Source organism: Calidris pugnax, unplaced genomic scaffold (assembly GCF_001431845.1).
Source record: "Calidris pugnax isolate Ruff unplaced genomic scaffold, ASM143184v1 scaffold102, whole genome shotgun sequence".
Taxonomy (NCBI): Eukaryota; Metazoa; Chordata; class Aves; order Charadriiformes; family Scolopacidae; genus Calidris; species Calidris pugnax.
In genome coordinates, this window is record NW_015090846.1 from 2746984 (window position 1) to 2767634 (window position 20651).

Genomic DNA, 20651 nt, shown 5'->3' on the forward strand with positions numbered 1-20651 from the left:
GCCTAATGGCTTCCCCCAGCCCCGGTATCCATCAGAGTAACAGCACAGCCCTGATGCTGTTCACGTCAAAAGCGAGGGTATCAGAACAACAGCCTCTTGTCAAAATCATGTAGGATTTTCCTCCCTCGCAGCCGGGTCTCGCCCAGCATCGGGTGCCACCCATCAATTACAGCAGAAGACAAAAACCCCACTCTCTGCTCTCCCATCTAGGTGACACACCGCACACACACAGCCAGCACCCAGGAACTGCTGGCAGGAAAAAAGAAAAAACCTCCAAAACCAGCTTCCAGAGACACTCAGGGGATGGATTTCACCCTGGCAGGAGACTTCTCGACCCCTTTGGAAACTCAGTGGCCACATTACAAAACCGATGGCCACGCTGGTACAAACCCGGGTCCAGGCTTGGAACGGTGTGTGCTGCTGCCAGAGGAACACGTGCTGCTGGGTCCAGTCCCCCAGGAGGGTTCATGCAGAGCAGGGGTGATGCTCAGCACCAGTTTGAAGGTGCTGGGCTCACGGGGGGGTCACTGGCAAGGAGATGGTGCAGCTTTGTCCCCATCACCCAGCCAGGACCCAGAGTCCTGACCCCAGCACTGCAGCCTCTTCCAACTGCTCTTGTGAACACGTAAGATAAAATATTGTGATCGCCCCCCAAAAAAGACATTTTTCATCTCCTTTAGAGACTGATTCCAGAGGGTTTGTAACTTAAGCAGAAAGCTCGATCACCTTTCACACCCTAGATATTCAGTCTACCACCAGCACAGGGGAACGTGTGCCCCACGCAGGGGTTATGGGTACAGAAGCTGCTCAGAAAAACAGAAATCTTTTCGTGTTTTCAGCCAAAACCTGCAGCACAACTCCAGAGAACTGCCCAGTGCCAGCAGTACCACAGCCCTCACTTCCCAACAGCTCAGGAGTAACTCTTACCTTTCCAAAATCCCGTACGTCAAAGAGGTCGAAGGGATCAAAGAGATCGCTGTTCCTTAACCCAAATTTGTCGTGACACACTTTTAGGAAGGTTCGGATGTTCTTCAGACAGAGAAACTGGAGGAAACAAAAAAAAAGAAAGGGAGGGGAAAAGTGAGCAAGACGGGCACAAATTTTAACTGAGATTTACTGAGTTAAATTCACACGTGAGACAAGTTAACAGGGACTTCCAAACTTGCACTGAAAAGCCCAGCGCTGGTTTATTTGTTGTTACTGAAGATGTCAGGCTCCTGGTGCCCTGCAAGGGCTCCTGTGTTCCCAGCTGCACACCAGAAACAAACGCCCTTTTGAAAAAACAAGGTAACATCGCAGAAGGGCTGGAAAACTCAAGCCAGGACGTTTCCCCTTCAAGGTCGAAGCCAAATATAAATTACAGCTGATGTTCTACAGAAGCCCAGTGTTGAACTTTTAACCATTTCCAGCAGGGTCCCGTTTGGTTGCCTACAGAAGGGACACAGGTTACATCACTTATTGTATGTATGGCTGTATAACCACACACACAGCCCAGACAAAAGAAACAGTGAAAATTAGGTAGGTTTGTTTGTCTCTTTTTTTTCCTTTTGGGGTCTAGAGCAATTTACAACTTATCCGAGTAATATTTGCTCCCTCATCCTCGCACCTCCCAGGCACCATGAACACTTAAGAGACCCATGAAACATCAACCAGCCATGTCCAGCCGTGGACCCTAAGCCTCAGCCAAGGGGCTGCTCCTGAGCCAGCTCAGGTCCCCTTCCCAGGGCAATCCCTGGGGTTGCTCTCACACAGCTCTGCTCATCTTTTAGCTCAGCCCAGTCAGAAGAGGCAGAAATCTCACCTCCCTAGGGACCACCCCCAGTTGCTCTGCTCAACTGGCAGAGCGACATGATGTTCCTCTTTCAAGAAAATCCTGTCTTTGACTGTAGCAATAATTGGTCATTTGCTTGCCAGCGTCGGAGATTTTGAAGCCTGGGGATTCAGACGGTCTCGCTCCAACGATGACGCCTGGCAGCAGAGGGGCTGAGATTGCGGAGAATAAAAATCTGCTTCGATTTTGTGGTTGCATCACCTACATCCTTCATGGGGATGGACTGACCCTGCTGAGCCAGCCAATTCAGCTCACCTCTTTCTGCATCCTCACTCTATTCCACAAAATACCTTCCATTTATTGCTGTATTTTTAAACAACTCTTTTTTAAAATTATTTTTTCCCAGCAAATTCCTCCCAAATACATAACAAACATGTCAGAATTCTAAGCTAATCAAGCCATTAAAGGGGTGAATCACCCCCATGTGATGAAGAGGCGCAGGATGCCAGCTGCCCTTGGGTGGGTTTGGTCAGCATGGTTTTATCCCGTGGTGTTCTCTCAGCTCCCAAAGTTGCCATCAAACCAACACCACACAGGAACACGGCTTGCAAACTTCACCGAGAGTTCAAAGCAAAATGAAATAGCTTCATTTTCTTTTAATTAAAAGAATCAAAGCAGTGTCTTTGGGGCCGTCGCATCTCTATAGACACGACCGTGATGCAGCTGGTGGGTATCATCGCACTTGGGATTATATGTGAGGTTTGTGGTGATGGGTGAGCGAGACCCACCTCGCTAACAACAGGCTATTCCACCTACACACCAAAAAAAACTAAAAAAAGAAATAACCTTTTATGCTTCTCCCCCATTCCAGCCCCCTCCACACGGAGCCGGAGGGCGAGAGCAGAGCTCCCCGGCACAGGACATTCCCATCACATCAGAGCCTTCTCATTAGACAAGCAAGTGCCAGAGGCAGAAATTGAAAACAATTCTGTTTTTCTAGGGCATTCCTCTATCTCACATAAACACTGCAGTAAATATAATCTGTCTAGACTGAGAGGTTCTTTTGGAATTGCTTTACAACCTCTCTCGCTGATACGGGCTATTTCATAACTTTATCTTCTGGGTCTCTGAAAGAATTTACACCCTGGGCAAAGCAGCTGCTGGCAGCGGGGCTGTATTTGCTGCTGCGCCACAGTCCCACTGATTTCAGATTTCTAGCACGTTGTTAATTTTAAATCCTTTTAAGCCTCCAGTTTTGAAAGTTAATGACACAGGTTACAGCCGTAATGGCACACAGCAAGAGGCAAAACCTTTCTCTGCACAACTTGTCCCGAGGCTGGGGGAGCAACAAAGGCTGAGGTGCCCAGGGAATCACAGAATGGTTTAGGTTGGAAAGGACCTTAAAGATCATCTTAAGAAGATGGAAGATCCCCATCTTCTCTTGACGCTCAGCCGAGCGAAAGACACCCGATGGGTGTGAAAACCCAAAACCCTCAGCACGATGCCCTTGTGATTCCGATTCCTGAAAAGCTCAAAGTTCAGAGTACCCTGTTTCTGAAGGATGGCAGAGGGATCACACATCCAAGCAAAGGAATGCCTCGTCCCAACAGCGAGCCCCAGCCCCACCATGGGTTTGGATCAGGCTGAGCTTCCCCATCTCAGCTTGGCCTTGGGGAGAAAGGCCAGGACCAGCCACGCTGCTCAGCATCAGCTGCATCCAACTGTCTTTGCTCATCCAAGTCAAATCTGGAAGCCATCAGGCCACCAGCTGCTAAATGAGCACAAGGCACCCACGGCAATGCCACTACCCTTCCCGCAGCTCCAGGTGACATCTGCGACGAGCCACCAGGCACTGCCACCACGTGCTGAGCACGGGAAGATGACAAGCATCAAGGAAGAATCCAATAATCTATTTAAAGAGCTGCTGAAAAGGCCTGATGTAAAACAACATAATCCAAGGCAGCAGCACCGTGGTCCCACTCCAGCAGCGAGGAGCTGGCAGCAGAGCGAGGCCACCACTTTGCCCACAACCAAAGCCACTGCTTGGGATGACAACCGTAGGTGGGTTTTAGCCCTGTTCCTCACACACAAGTAGTGTACAACCCACGTGTGGCTGTCGGTGGCACGATTTTCCCCTGCACTATTTCTCTCTCTCACCAACCAGCAAAATACCTCCACGCGTTTTTGCTCCCAGGCGTTTCGAGGTGGGTTTGCTGTTGATGGAAGGTCAGGAATTGTTGGCTTGATGGTGCTACTGAATGGCCACACGTTCAAATTAGCTACAATTGAATATGAGCTGTGCCGAGGCCGTTTTATTTACCAGTCAATCACACCTTTGGACGAGCGAACGCTCCGCAGAAGAAAGAGCGAGCGAGAAATCAATGTTCTCCATGGGGCTCATTCACCACCTGCCAGGCCCAAAATCAATGCTGTCATTTATATGCTTCAAAGCAAGACCAGCGCAGGGTCCTATGATCTCCTTCGGTGCAAGAGCCAGCGGGAGCCCCAGCACCTCACACCCCGACTCCTGCCATCACCCTCCTCTGCCCCCAAAACACCCTCGGTACCCACCAACCATTGCTTTGGGGCTGGGAGAAGATACCACCAGCACCCAGGATGCTCAGATCTGGAAAGAGACCCCAGAGACCAGACCATCTTCCATGGAGACCAGCATCTCCCACCATAACCAGGGTCCAGGCTCTGAAAACAGAGATGCCATGAATCCCCAGCATGGGGAAAGCTCCATCCAAGAGAGAGGAGAACTTCAGAGAGGGAACTTATTAAAGCCAGAGTGAAGAGGCAGTAGGGGCAGGGGTGAGACTCTACTACATGGAGCAAGAAACTCATCCAGTAAAACAAAATACCTTGAAACCTGCCAAAAGAGGAGAAAAGTCTGCGGTCAGCTCTGACGTGACCCTCTCAGGGTTGCAAGGAGACAGCACAACAGCAAGGCAGCGGTGACAGCCCAGCAGAAGGGCCCCACCACCTGCACTTGCCGAGTTTCGGAACAGCTTTGCTTATTTTTAAACACTCTGCGACGCCATAAGGGGAATAAACCGCTCTCGGACCCTGCCCATCCTGCCCCAGCCCAGCAGAAACCTGCTCCGCCTGCGCCCTGGCAGGACCACAGCCACCATGGTGCAGGCTGGAAACTTCTCAGTAGCTTCTGGGATGTTCTTTTTTAAAGAGGGTTTTCACTGTATTATGTGTTTTATTGAATTCACTACGTTTAGAGACTCCTTGGATGATCACTCTTGCGCAGAAAGGGAACCGCCGCCAAGTTTTCAAGGCAACTCAGAAACTTGTCCTGCAAACAGAAACGCACTCGGAGAAACTTTCAGTGGAAATGGAGAAAGGGACAATTTGGTACCTGGGAAAACCCCAGATATGTGGGATAACTCTGCGCAGGGGTGACCCAACAGCTTTGCAGAGGGACACTGAGAGCTCAGCGGGGACATGCCCGGCCACCCCAGAGCTCTGCTCCTGTAGCTCTGGGGCTGTGGAAACCCTCGGATGTTTCTGCAGCTGGAAATGTGGAGAGGAGCCCGCGGGAGGGTGCAGAGCAGCTCAGCACATCCTCACACCCCATTTCAGTTGTCACCGCCCCTCCCTGCGGTCCCCAAATGACTGGGCACCCGCGGCACCTGCGCCGACGAGACAGAGGCATTTCTGATGCAAATTCACCAGAGAAGATCCAGCTACTGGAGCACATTGGGGTTAGGCTGGAAACCATCCCCCCACCTCGGCAGAGATGATGGAAAGCTGGAAATCCTCCCAGTAGAGAGCTGTGCTCCAGGGAGATGGCAAAGGGACAGACAAAAAGCTGGCGAGTGCAGCAGCCTTTGGGCAACAGCCAGACTGCCCGAGGTGGGATCTGGAGGATGTTCATGTGGGCATGGGAAGAGCCCCCAGTATTTGGGACAGCACAAGGGAGGGAGGTGCGAGGCTTGGGAGTCATAGAATCATGGAATTGTCTAGGTTGGAAGGTCCCTTTCAGATCGAGTCCAACCATGGACCTAACACTGACAAAACCCATCACAAGCACCACGTCTACCCATCTTTTAAATACCTCCCGGCACGATGATTCCACCCCTTCCCTGGGCAGCCTGTTCCAATGCCTGGTAACCCTTTCAGTGTAAAAATTTTTCCTAATATCTACCCTAAACCTCCCCGGTGAAACTTGAGGAGTCTGCAAGAGACATTTAATAAATGCAACAAAACTTAGGGAATAGAAGGAAAGGGGGCAGGGGGTTTGTCTGGCAGGGCAGGATCATGCAACAACCCATATATTTTCAGAAGGGGCCTTTTGGAGACGCCGGGGTGGGTGCTGTGGAGGGAGGGGGGCCACGGACCATCACCCGGGGCAAGTGGCCACGTGCTGAGCCAGAGTGAGAGCCGTGGGTTGGAAACGGGCCCCGCAGCACGCCAGGAATGCTGCAGGGCCACTGCTGGAGATAAACCCACCGACGGATGACGAAAGTAACTTTCTTTAGCGCTTCCTGACCGTGATGTCAGATTTCCTCTTATCTGGCTGCCGGCACGGCTCAAAAAGCACCGGGTGAAAAAGTAAGTCCCCTACAGGGAGCTGTGAGCTTATCACAGCCAACAGGGAAGGGAGGGTCTCTCATTGAGAAAACACATCATTTGCAATGATCAACGGGGAAATGGGTATCCCATGGTGTAAACCTCTGGAAAAAGCCAAAGGACAGATCCCCGAGTTGTGCTGCGCTCCCCTTGCGCTACTCTGACACTGCCAAGGAGCATCGAAGCTCCCTTTGCTTCCTCCATAGTCAAGAGAAAATCCCAGAGCATCCAAGTAGCCAGCAGGAATGGCAGGGCTGCAGCCAACATAACTCTGCACTTAAAACTGTTCAAATCACCGCCTTTATCTCATCTCTCCAAACGGCTCTGCCCAGTCTCACTCCTCTCCGCATAGACGTGTTACCGGGAGAGTTTTTGGAGCAGTAATAAGAGTCAAAAAGCACCACTACAGCTTGTACCACCCTCCTCCAGCAGCACCACGTCTTCCCTGGCTTTGTTCCCTCTCAGGCTTCGCCCCATTGTCTCCGGTGGAAAGGAGCAGCCGCAGAAACAATATAAAATATCTCTGCCGAAACTCTCCCTGCCCGTTCGCATTTGGATTCATGTCACAGCTCATCAATTACTTTAGATGGACAGATTAAATTTCGGGTTGTTGGACAGCAGATTTATCTACTGAGAAGTGGAGAATGAAATTATTTCTCAAACAATTTAGTGCTATTATTTCCCCCCCCATTTCAAAGACATTCCTATCACAGAGCGCTCACGGGCTGGGCAAATTCCACTTAGCGAGGCTGATTAATGAGCCCGACATGCTGATGAGCGCTGACCTCCCCACAGCTTCTCCTTCTCCTCACATCCACCCACAAGCAAGAATGAGCCCTAGGAGAGTACCTGGGGGAGAGTATCCATTTATTAAGCAAACACCCATAGCTCATCACTGGGAGGACCAGGGGAAAGCCAACCTGGAGCTGCAGCAAAGGTCCTTCCCAGCACGGAGCACCAACCAGAGCTGCAAACATCCCACAGGAGCTCACCAGGAGCTCCTGCCATGCCCAGCAGAAGCCTAAAATGGAGCCAGGCAGCACTGCCAGGAGGCTGAACCAGCAGCACCACAGCATGCCAGGTCCCTGCCCATCCTCACACCTTTGCTGGTCATCGCTCTCACACGGGTCAAGCAGACAAATTGCCCCCAGGTACCTCCTATCATGATGTATGGGCTCTCAGAGGGAAGAAATCCGTCAGATAACAATATTAAGCTCCTGAACTGGAAGCCAGAATATACATAAAATTGTTAAAACAGTAAAAAAAAAAAACACACCCAAGGGGAAGCTCCACATTAACGCATTAAATACACTGAAGTCAGAAGCCTGGGCCCTAAGGGCAGAGGGATGGTTCTTGGCAGCCCTCAGGTCAGAGCGGGCACAAACATCAAGCAGAGCTCCTGGATTTCGTACCAGACATGACCCACTGAAACCAGACGAGGAGCAGAGGCAGACACCTCCGAGGTGGCAGACACTAAGAGGACATGGGAAAAGCGAGAGACGGAGCAGCGCGGGGTCAAATGTTTAAATCCCAATTAGTCAGAGATGCAGAAGAAATGCCGGGTGACATACAGAAGAACATACCCAAGACGTAGAGGATGCAACTGCATCCACACTTTCCCTGCTTGCAGGAGGGGTGAGGGCAGCAGCATCGTGTCGTCCCCCCCCACCCCGGGGCTGCTGTCACCTCGCCAAGCCCAGCGCTGTGGGAGCTCATCCTATTTTACCCTAGGAAAGTTTTGCTGACCCCAAGCTGCTCCCAAGGACGGCCAGGCTCACTTCCTCCCTTCCATATGAGAAAGAAATGGAAAAGAATATAAAGCAAAAAAAAAGAACTAATCGAGAAGTGTGGATAAATACCCTGTCAGGCAGCCGATGGGTCCAAGATGATAAGATGGAACAAAGATTAACATCGAGCCTTGCCTTCCCTCCCCAGTGGCATGGCAGGAGAGGCTCGTTATAACCCATGCAAGGAGCCAGCAGATCCCACGTGGTGATGGGTGGCCCCGCCAGGAGTGCTTGGCTCAGCAGAGCTCAGCGTCCGTCCGTCTGTCCGAGGGTCACCCGGCGGCACGCGGGGGCTTTAAATGAACGGAAGGAAGCCACAACTTCCCAAAGAAAACGGTGGAGCTGCAGCCCATGACAGTACTTCCCTCCTTTGTGGAGCCTGCCGAGGTCTGCATACATTGGGCTCCACTGAGAAGGCAGGAGCTGTTAAGGTGAGGGCTTTAATTGCCATGCATGGGAGCATCTTTATCAAAGATGCTTACACGGTCTGAAATTTTCTGCTCACACATCCATCCTCTGGACGGCCCAGAGCTTTTGCCCAAACACCCAAAATCCAGCAGGTCCAGCATGGGTCCAAACGCCAACCACCAGTTTGAGGTTTGTGTAATCAAAACCCCTTGCCCCTGAGGTTTTAGAAAACCCTAATCAAATTCCCTGCGCCGCATCAGATTGTACTTCACAGATTTATGTTTTCTCTAAGACATCCAGACACCTTCTCAGACACTCTGTCCATAACCCATACATATCAAGATTTAAAAAAAACAACCAAACGCATGCAGAGCAGGGGTTTTCTCTGCAGTTCCTGGCCTGCCCCAGACCTGTGTGGGGCTGGCTGTGGGGATAGAAGACAACGGGGCAGGGAGAAGGGGCTGGCTGCAGCCTGAGCCATGGCCAAGTATGGGAAGACCACCAGGTATCACCACCGTGCTTCAGAGGAGGAACCCAAGTGGACCTTTTGAGGCTCCTCTGTATCACAAGCGAATACAACAAAGGGGTGTATTTTCGACTTTCCCACACAACCCAGGGTTAGAGCCCCAGACTCTGGCAGCTCCACAGCGTGTTCTCCAGCAGACTGCCAAACCCAGCTTTGGCTTCAGCAAGCAACAAGATCTGAGGCTACATAACACTTGGGAGCTGGAGAGCTTGGGAGGATTGCTCAATCTGCCCACGTTTGGCACCCTCAATGGAGAGTCCCCTTCCACACTCATTAAATCTGGCCTTTTTCTCCTCTTGCTGGAAGCCATGCAGCTCCATCAGGGGAACTCAGTTAAGAAAGGGAGGGAAAAAAAGAAAAGAGAGAGATATCTTGGCTTTTACTATCAACGTGAAGTCCTAAACTCATGTTTGCCCCACTGGGGCTCACGCTTCATCACTCACAAAACATGTCCATAGGTAAAAGAAGGGATATGTAAAAGAAGAAATTATCATTATAGCTGATCAAGAAATGGGATACCTTCCCACGCACTGAGTTTTCAGCAAAGCAAATTCAAAACATTTTAGCCAACCCAAAGCTTGAAGACAGGACTTGACCTGAACCATGACAATCAAATTATAACACAGAATTCAGCTGCTGTTACAGAAAATGAGGAATTGCGTAACCGTATATAGCATTACACTGTAATGATACGCTCATGGAGAACTTTCCAAGCAGTCATTGTTCTCCTGCTCTTCAGGCTGGCGCGGGGAACCGGACCGTGATGAACTTTTGATGGGACAGCGATGAGAACAGCTACGGTACGTCTTCGAGATGAGTAAATAGCAGCCAAGTCAGGAAATCAAGCCCTGTCACGTCAAGTATTGGGGCCAGACCCGAGAGAGGAAGCCCCAGGCGGTAGCCCTGCAAGCCTGGGCTAGTTCAAGAAATCACCGAACTTACTTTTGTCTCTTTATAACCAAGCTGCCCTATAGAAATGTTGAAGAGACAAGCTCTGAGGCTTTTGGGGCAGAATTGAACCACAGGGTGGGATGTGAGAGGTAGCTGCCTGTGATAGCTGACTCCAGTATCATTGATGAAAAACTGTCAAAACAGACTATTATTAAATAATAAAGTGTGCATATTAAATTCAAGACCTTTATATCGATTTTATAAGACTCCCTTATGAGCCCAGTTTTAAATACCCATCGATATCTCCAGACCACCCCTGAGCTGATCACGCTGCCACCATTAGAAGCCCATCCTCATTTAGGGGGGCACACCAGTCTCACTGCGTGCACGGTTCACTTTTCTTTATTAAAACATCCCAAGGAATGATATTTCCAAAGTTCTGCCATCAGATCAATGGCGTGCAATTTGCCAACATCCCAAAGAGCTTGCGTGGATGCTACTGCATTATTCATGCATCACGGGCATATGCAATTTTTCTCCATGATTTTGGGCGACCCGCTTCTGATTAGACTCACTTCACTTTCAGAAAGCCTCGGAAATTACAACCAAAGGGGTTATTTTCCTCACTGCAAGAAGTGCCAGGTTACCTGCCAGGGAGCAGAACCACCAAACAAACCACCCTCCCAATACATTCACCCACCACGTCGGAGCAGAACAGCACGCGGGGGGAAAGCAGGACTGAAAAGCAAGAAATCAGCCGTGGAAAATGTTTATAACGCTGCATTTGTTGCAGCTTTTACCTCTTAAATTGGCAACGGGAGGAAATAATGGCCTAAAACAACTGCAAACTGCTGTTGGCTTGAGATTTGCAGAGTCTTGCGCTCACGATAAGATCTGGAGATGAAAGTTCAGCTTCCAGAGCAGGACCCAAAGCTGTAGCTGGTGCTGGAAGAAGAGTTATACATCCCAGGAGATGGAGACAGCCTGCTCACGGTGACAACTGCTGTCACACACCCTGACACCGTTACACCCGGGTTGCATTACACCTTCCTGGACCATCGCCCAAGTTGCCATCTACTTGCAAAACCTTCCTAACAAAAAAAATGGAAAAAACCAGGCCAGTGGCTGACAATGGATTTGGTGAAAAACAGTTCCCCAAATGTCACACCAGGGACCGGGATGGCATTATTAGAAGCAGACAACAAACACTCAGAGAACTCTGCTTAATGGCACCAGGTAATGATGCTGAAAGATGTCCTCCAGCTTCTTCCTAAAGTAGTAATTAGAACCAGAACACTACTTTTCACATTACGGATAACTGATGCAGACCTGCATATGAAATCAAGCTGCATTTTGCAAGACGAAGCCCACAATCTGCTTTTAATAGGTCTCTGGGTGCTCCTCTGCCTTGTGACAGCACTCTGGGGCCCTGCACCCACAGCAGCCCCCTGCTGCAGAGACGGGCAAGGGTCTCAAGGTCCCTTCCAACCCTTCTGGGATTCTGTATCCCAGGATCTACAAAGCCAGAGGGAGCAACCCACTGCAGATCAGCTCTTTGGAGCCTCCTGGGTAACGGGGAAGAGACAAGCATCCCACCTGAGGACAGGGGCAGCAGGAGGAGCTGGACATGATGTGGTCCGAGCTGCAAAAAGGGGCCGGATACCTTTGCCAGCCAGAGCATGGAGGCTGCGTGTCCTCGGGGACGGAGAATGGACAGGCAGCCCCGAGGCCTCAGGAGCCGCTGGAGGCTTCTTCCTCTCCTCGTTCTTAAATAATAAATGTTTTGTTGCATTTCAGTGGTGGGAAGAACCAAGGATGTGAACAGACAGTGCGAGCTGGAGAACAGGAAGGGCTTTTGTTTGTTTCTTTTTTTTTTACCCACGGTTTAGTTGAGGCTCATCAAGTTTTCTAGCTCCAAAGTCCTTCTGCAGAAAAACGAAGCTGAAGCAGAGTGGCAGGAGCAGGGAGTACTGCTGTCTGCAAGGTGACAGCCCACCAAGAATCATTCTAATACAATGCACAGAAAATTACTCTAAGTAAACAGGTTATTTAAAAAAAAAAAATCTTAATGGAAGGAAAAATAAAAGGTTTTATAGCTTAAGTGCTTGTGTGTGGGACCAAGGCTGGACAGATAGACACGCAGACACAAGCTTATCCCTGGAGCTCTCTGCTGAGCATCTCTGCCTGCAGGTCAGCCAAACCAGACCCAGGGCTCTGTGTGCACCTTCCCCATGAAGATTAATTCCCATAACGCTAACGAGACAAGAGGCAGGACATCCCCTGACGAGCAGCAGGAGCCTTGGTAGTGCTGACACACGCCAGACTGATTCCAGCCCGAGTGGCTTGGGTTATACAAAGCCTCTGTCATCAAAAAGATGAGATGAGATCAAAAAAGACACCTCTGGCTTCACGCCCACTGCAACTGCCTGCGTGTTTCTGATTAAGATATTCGTTAGTAGTACAGCCTGCCACAGATTAAACTCATCTTTAAGAGGAAGAAAGGAGACCCAGGGAACTACAGGCTGATGAGCTTCACCTCTGTTCTCGGGCATGCCCTCCTTGGGATGGATCCCTTTCCCAAGGACAAGATGGTCAGTTGGAAACAGTCAACACATTTAGCACCAGCAAGTCCTGCTTGTCCAACCCAATTGCTTTCATTAAAGAAAGAAGGGGGCAGACAGAGGAGGCTGGAGCAGTGGACATGACACGCCACCTCCCTCCCGCACCGACGGACCGTGCTGGCTGGTAGAGTTCCTGCCACCCCGTGTCGCCTTTCTACCAGCCGTGCCCAGGAGAAAATAGCTAACAAATCACCTATTTTAAAATGTAAAGGGGAAGTTGAGGTGGAGAGAGACTAGGTAGGATGAACCCCTCCCTTGCATTAAACCTTTTTTTCCTCCCAGTAACAGAAAATGTCAAACAGTTTCAAACGATAAACCCACAAGTGGGTACTCGGAGCTTCCCAGGCAACAGAAGAAACCCCCATGAGTCTTCCACAGGCTTCAGAGGAGGTCCCAAAATCCTACTTGGCTTTCCCACAATAGCTCTGAATCCATTCCTGTGTATCAGGAAAGGAAAACCCATCCACAAGCACAGACATTAACACAAATTTTTCTTACTACCTAAAGCACTCGTACTGCCTTCTGTGATTTGCATTCAGGGTATCAGTTCCTCTCCCTTTCAACTTTGCAAGGAAATTAATTAACTGAATAGTAACTGTAAGTATCACAAAGCTTGGGAGGCTGAGACAGGAAATCTGAAGGTTAACCATGATATTTAATGTATGCGTGAGATAAAAATCAAAATTAACTTCAATCAGGCAAAGGATGGGGAGGCCATTGGCATTACTGTGATGTTGGTTGTTTTAGGTTTTTAAGATTAGAGCCTACATTTTATCTTTATGATTTCAATTAAGCATTTTTTGCCTGCTGGAGAGAAAAGGAAGGTTTAATTCCTTACTATAGAATATCAAGCATCATTCCAAATCACTCAAGTGTTGTGATGAAAGCCAGATGAAAGGCGGGAGCAAAGCCATCGCTCCTCGGACCTTTGCATCAAACTTGGGCAGTCCCAGGTTCCGAACCCTTCTGGATTTGGGGGCATCCCCATCCATGACCTTTGTTTGCTTCAGGGAGAGGCTTAAGCTGAATTAAACGAAGGGGAGCTTCATTTCTGACCCAGTTTAGTGTAAATCTCTCCCTGAGGATGTGACTATTTTGCTTTATCTGGAACATTTGACACTCCTTCCCAAGCTCAAGAGGTAAATTTTACTGCCGTAGCGCAGCTCCTGCAGCACTTCAGTCCAGTCTCTCTTTCATACAGTGAAAACAGGCTACAGAAAATTAATCTACGGGCTACTTAATTTGTAAAGCTGCTTAAAAAGGTCAGATCCCCAGCTCATAAGAACCATCACCGAGAACAGATCCCAGAGATTATGGGAAATGAGGCTCTGGATATTTATATAAATTAATACTCGGGGAGTATAACGAGATCAACAGGACCCTTTAATACCTACATCACACTCTCTGCAGCTCATATCACTTATCCATTACAGGAACACAAGCGGGGTGGACTCAAAGCTGGCATCTGAGGCCAGAGAAGGTTTTAGAAATCTTCCCGTATGTTTTGATTGAAGAGTTTCCAGCTTTGGCTCTGAATTTTTCAAGGCAGCTCCTCCTTTCTGAGCCAGCCCAACAGGGGCCCACACGCGCTACGAGGGATAAGCATTACTCCACCGAAAATATGGAAGAACAGCATTTTGGTGTTTTGGGGTGGATTTTTTTCTGAATGATGGTCTGTTAAATGCTTTTAATAGAAAGTTTAGCCTGTACACGTTAACGCTGCTGCGATTCTGCAGTTATCCCTGATTTGCTCACTTAAACAAGAGGAATTCCAAACTGGAATTTCTCGCTGTGAGACAACGAGAAAAGCCAGTTATCTCCGGGAGCTGACTTCTCCCCTCTCCATCCCTGCACTGACTCGTGTCTAGGCAAACGCAGGTGTTTTCCTAGGACAAGTATTTCCCCTGGAAACAGAATTTAACGATGTATTTACCAGCCAGACATGAACAGTTACACCAGACAGCGCATATGAGCAAAGCTCCTAATTGGAATATCTAAAATAAACTCTGTATAACAGTGTTAATTGCATTTGCAGAGCAGGGAACGTTAGGGAAGGTTGCATTGCTTTTGCTGTGCTGGTCTAATTAATTTGGTACAACTTGAGCACGGAGATAAGGCCCCAGGGAGGTGTTGGGCTGGACCATTAATGCTGGATTTCAGCAGGAGGGTGAGGAGGGGAACTGGAAGCATCATCCGATTCCTTCCTCGGCTCAGCTGTTCAGCTCCATCTCCTTCCAAAGCCACCCACTCGCTTTAGTGGGCTGAAAATTATCCAGACATGAAAGGACAATACTCGGAGCTCCTAATGGGAGAGGATCGATACATCTAAATAGGCGGTGGCCCTAAAAAAGCTCACTGACCCGTAAATTAAAGTTACTTTATTGACACAGTTAAGACAGTGTAAACATGCAGTTAAACACAGACTCTTCATTTCCCCTTTTTTTTTGGCAGCAACCCTATTCTATTTTCCTAAGTGCCGCCCAATTTAAGTTAATTTTTACTACTTCAGCTGCATATATAAGTGAAGAAAAGTGACCTTTCTTCTGCTTTAAATTAATCCTTTTCTTAGAACTGCCTCCAACAACACATACACAGTGTAAAACATACAGAGATTTTTTCTAAGCACTGAATTAAGGTACAAGAACAAGCACACAGATTTTTGTCAGACTAATGTATACTCAAGTTCTGTGCAGCCCAACAGAGAAGTTATTAAGAACATTTGTTTAGGAGCCAGCACGATACTTTTTTAAAAGTCATACAGCAAATATTAAAAAGGGTCTGGCTCCTGTGAAAATGGCTATGGCACACACTAGGCTGAGCTGTTAGGAATAAATTGCTCCTCTGCATACTGCAATCAACACTATACAAAGGGAAATAAAACTGAGGCTACGTAATATTTTATAGGGTCATAAACACCAAGGGAAATAAAACATCTTTCTCTAAGGTGTATCTTCCAACGCAAAAAGCTCTTACTCAAACCAGTGCTGCCTCAAGCTCCACAGAGAAAAGGCTTTCCAGACTCTGAGTGCCTCTTAGGGAGGGGGAATAGATAACATTTCACATAGAGTCATCATGACCCATCACTTCTGCTTGCATTCAAGCAGCAAATTGTGACTTTTTCTGGACCACACTCCTCCACAAACAGCATTCCCTTGCCAGGACTTGAGGAGTGACCAACATCTGTCTGATGAACATCTGGCAAGGAGCTTACGTCTCAAAGAGGATGAGACAGTCAAGGCGATGCACAGCCCTCCTTGCTGTAACGGAGCCTTCCAGGGAAACAAAGCCTTTCCACCTTCAGTGTGGTAACGTGAGTGAAATGCAGAGATAGACCACCCCAAGTCAGCACATGGTGGCTCTCCCCAGACATTCACATGCCCAGATCCCAAACCACAAAGTCACACAATGTGTGTGCCACCAGCTAAGGAACACAGACTGAGATCCTACATACTGCTGACTCCCTTTGTGTGCCTGACCTTGTGCGCCCAGGGATGTATCACACTTCTGATATGCTATTCCTCTGAATAGCACATGAATAGGCAGAAAGGAACATGGAGATTTAATTGAGGTTTGACTACTGCTCCACTCCCAAATGCTAACTCCTTCAATCTCAAAAAACTTTTCTTAGTATCGCCTTAAATGAACCAAGGAACAACAAATAAAAATTATACAAATCCACCCACGACCAGAAAAGAAGCTGCAGTCCAGTTTGGTTCCCAGCCATCCCAGCTATTCCTTGGTTTTGAGCTTCTGGTCTAACTCAGACGCTCAACTTTTGAACTTTTGTCTCTGCTCCTCACCACGAGGAAGGAGCTCTCGGCTGCTTTGTACGCAGCCACAGAGCCTGGTCAACCACACATCCCCTGCCCTTAGAGAAGGGCTTTGCTGATGGAGATTGAAGGCAGACAAGCTCACAGGGTCCTCCTCATGGAAGAGCAACGCTTGAAGAGGAGGCCTCAGAGAAGGGCTCAGGGAGAGGAGGCCTCAGAGAAGGGCCCAAGGGAGAGGGGGCCTCAGAGAAGGGCCCAAGGGAGAGGAGCCGACCTGCCCCCTTCCCTCCCTCAGCTTTTATCCTGAAGATGGCCAACGGGAGGGAACACCCCATTGCTCACTTGGGGTCACCTGACCCAACAACCAGGTCAGCTGACCCCTGGTTGCCACGGCAACAAGTGTACACACAGTGTACACCCTGAGCAGGACCTGGGCTCTGCTCCCCCCAAACCCCGACAACAACCTATGGCTCAGGATTAGGGCCTCTGTGTGCAAAGGGCCCAGCACCCATTGGACCCTTGACCTAGGCATCCAGAAGTTAATAAAAATAATGCAAATAATAACATCTGTCTTGGAAGGGGCGGATTTTTGAGCACTCCTGTCTGCTGCTGAAGGAGATTCCTACAGAACCAGGCCTGGGAGCAGCCCACAGCACACACACAAGCCCACAGCAGTAATAAGCAAACACTGTCTTCTCCTTTTTTTTTTTTTTATGGATGCCTTAAACCCACAGAATTGTATTACCGGCACCTCGTTTTTACGTGTGAGATTTTTTTTTTTTTTTTTTCCCCTGTAAGCCACCCACAGAAAAGTTCTGCGAAAGCTTTTCCCGAAGAACAACAGAAACAATGATGGCAAAACACCCAGAGGGAGAGAGCCTGGAGCGAGGGCAGGACCCTGTGCTGCACATGGGCTCCAGCCCTGTCACTCCTCCTTACCCTGCGATCTCCCAGTGCAGCCGCGAGGAGAGCCAAGAAACTGAGACATATCTTCAGCCTAATGGACACTGAAAACGTTAAACCCCAAAGAAAGAACCGAGCCAGAAAGCGTCTTGCTGCTCTCGCTCCTGTGCGCTACGGGGCGGGACGGCCATCCATCGCCAAAAGGCATTTTTCTTCCAATTTTTGAGTAAAACACTAAGTGGGTGGAGGGAGGAGAAGTTCTCCATTTATTCTTCAGCACTCAAATACATGACAAAGCCTGGCTGCTAACGTGACAAAGACAAAACCAAGCAGTTATTAAGTTACCTTCAGCACAGAGACAAGTTAAATACCCCTTTTTGCCTCCAGTTTCCTCCTATGCTCCATCAAAGGGAGCTCCTCCTGCCACTGCGCTACCAGAATCAGACTAATAACAGCCCTGCTCGGGTGAATAACGGGTTTCTATGGAGCGATAACACTACCTGATGTCTCGTCTTTATTATAAAGGATCTTCACACCATTAAACTGTTATTAGGAGAGCCGTCTCTCAAAAAAAACCCTCTAAATCATAAGGAATAAAAACACTCAGAAAGGGGATTTGAGCAGTTCCTCCTTCCACGTCTGCTTGAGAGCGGTGCTCAGTGAAACACAGCTTTTCTTCTCATCCCCAGGAGGAGAACATGCAAAACCTGGTGGCTACGGGGGAGAAATCCTTCCCTCTGCTCCGGCTTGGGAGGTTTAATACTCAGTGCAAATACCCAGCCTCGTCCTTGGCAAGTTCCTCTCTGTCCCCACGCAATTACGAGGCTGCTTTACACCTCTTGATGTTTTGCTCTCATTCCCCTTATTTACACCCAGCGAAACCAGCTGTTTAACTCTGCTTAAGATTCTTTTTCTCCTCGTATGTAAAAGATAACACTATTCACTGAGTCAGCTCTTGTTGGCACAGCCCAAAGCTAAATGTGGGCTGGTTTTGGTTTTATTATTTTACAAGGACGGGGAATTCAGAATATCACCTACTCCTTCCTCAGTAATCATTCTGCTTTATAAATTTTAAAACTTGGGTATTTTAAATTCGCTTTCGAGCCTATGAGGCTTCAGAGAGCACTTCAATTGTGTTCTCATGCATTTCCCCAAAGTAATGGAAGTAGGAGCTTCCAACGCCTGTTTGTCTGTCTTCCCTTAAGGAAAAATTCTCACATCATAGGCCTCCAGGAGCTGGGTCTTCCAGAAAAACACCAGGGAAGAAAAGTCACAGGAACACTTTACACCACTGCTGATTCCTGCTGGTAGTTCAAAACTACAGGCCAGGAACCTGCACAGGAGAGACGGTGGGTGGGTGGGATCCTGATCCCCAAAACTGATGAGGGATGGAGAGGAACCAGCAGTGCCAACCTGGACCTGCATCTCCTGATGACTCCAGCGAGAGCCAAGTTACAAAAAAAAACCCTTTATTAACAACCTTTGGACAATCGGCAGGATGGGCCGAGGTGTCGCAGCCAGTTTGGGTACCACATACTCGCTGGTCTCACCAGGGACCTCTCCCTACTTCACCTCAAGCATCCTCTACCTCCTCTTTATCTCCTCATCTGCTCCAGCCATGACAGAGCTGCTGTTTCATTAGATACCCCCCTGCACCTCAAGTAGCAGCAGAGGAGCAGGGGGATAAAGGCAGAGCTGGGGCACTGCACGGCTGCTCAGCCACCAGCCAGGTGAGCTCCTGCTCTGCTGTGTCCCCGGCTCACATCTCTCCCCTCCCTGGTTTCATGGAGCACATTGAACTGGTCCTCACCAACAAGCCCAGCGTGCAGAGAGGTGCAAGCCAAACCACAACCCTGCCCAGAGGCAGCAGCCTTAAAAAAAAAAAAGAGAATTAAGCCCCCCCACACCATGAGAATCCACTGCGAGACACTTGTCTCTGGATCCCATGCACAGAGCATCCTCCATCCAGGGGAGCAGAGCTCTTTCCAGGTTTTCAGTATTCACCCCCACACAGTCAGCCCAGCTCCAGCGAGGCATTAGGACTCATCTGGCAGATTCAACCCTGCCAGAGAAACATTCAAAAAGAACCCAAAGCAGGCAGAAGTATTCTTGGCTTTGGGCGAGGGCTGGAATGATAAAACAAAGGACACTCGAGTCTTAAACATCCATCAGAGTCCCATCATCACAGCACCGTCCTTTCCCATTGCAAAGGAACAGATTTTGCTCACACTGCCAAAAACCACCAGGAACTATGAAAATGCAATGAGGCTTCATCTTCCATCAATAAATCCATTTTATTTTTTTTTTTCTATAGAGACTTTCACCCACCCCGGCAGCTGTATGCTAATTCCCCCTCAGCACTGCTTTATTATCACTTGGAACAGATGTTCCAGCCGCTCCAAAATCTGGAGGTTACAAAAACTATTAACCTGATCTGGGCAGCAGGCTGAGGGTTTGTTGCAGGGTGTTGAGCACAGAGGGGATGGCTCGGTCCCCTCCTCCTGCCCCAGTGGACCCTGGGCAGCGAAGCAGAGCAGGGTCTGCTCTCCCAGCAACGAGAGACAGCAGCTTCCCCATGGCAGCCCCCCAGACAATCAATAGCAACGACGGGATCGAGAACTAATTGATAAAAATACCCCCCAAATGTTGTCAAACAAAGACAAGGAGAGATCAAGGGAGAAGATGCGATTTACAAGCTTGTTCCAAAGACTCAGGGAAATCAGCTACAAGATCCCCACGGGTTTTAAAAATTTGGGCACAAATGTGGATGCAATAACCTCTTTCTTTTCTTTTTGGAGGGGGTGTCTTGTCTTTGGTGAGGTGTGTGTGCAAACAAAGTCATTTCAACCACAGATAAATCCAACTGCGAAAGGTTTAGCATTCCCCGTGGAGTTGATGTCTCCAGTGCAGCCCAGTGCGGCTCCTGGAGTAATTAATGCCAGAATCTATTTATGACCTTTGAATAAATTGTTCTTTTCTGAAGGGAAAGCTGTTAAACACGTTAGCAAATATAATTAAGAGGGGAAGGGGGGGGGAGAGAGATGACAAAAATCTGGAATTAAATCTCTCTCTAATTAGAAATGCTTCTTGCAACAACCTGGCTAAAAAAAAAACCCCCACTCTCAAGCAGATATTGTAGCTTCATTAAAGCTTCCTCGTTATCCTCCCTGAGATAACCGAGCTGTCAATACAGGGGAAATTTACTTCTAACCTTTGTCACCCCTACAGAAAAAAAAAATAATAATGTTTAAGTGTTCCTGCATGTGTGTAAAGCTCGGGGACGTGCACCCCGACACGCCGAGGCTGTAAAGCTGGAATTCCAGCGAGGGATGAGCAGAAATTCTGTAGGGCCCTGCTCACCTTTCCCAGCTGGGGCCACGTTATCTCGGC

The 20651-nt window shown here is 48.8% G+C and overlaps 1 protein-coding gene across 3 annotated transcripts in view; it reads right to left on the reverse strand.

The window, feature by feature from the left end:
* VAV2 (vav guanine nucleotide exchange factor 2) overlaps window positions 1-20651 on the reverse strand; it is a 157886-nt gene that overhangs the window by 124705 nt on the left and 12530 nt on the right. For all 3 annotated transcript variants that reach the window (XM_014942949.1, XM_014942950.1, XM_014942951.1), the window contains exon 2: window positions 928-1044. In XM_014942949.1, coding sequence (XP_014798435.1) covers window positions 928-1044 — 117 coding nt within the window. The remainder of the gene's footprint in view (window positions 1-927; window positions 1045-20651) is intronic.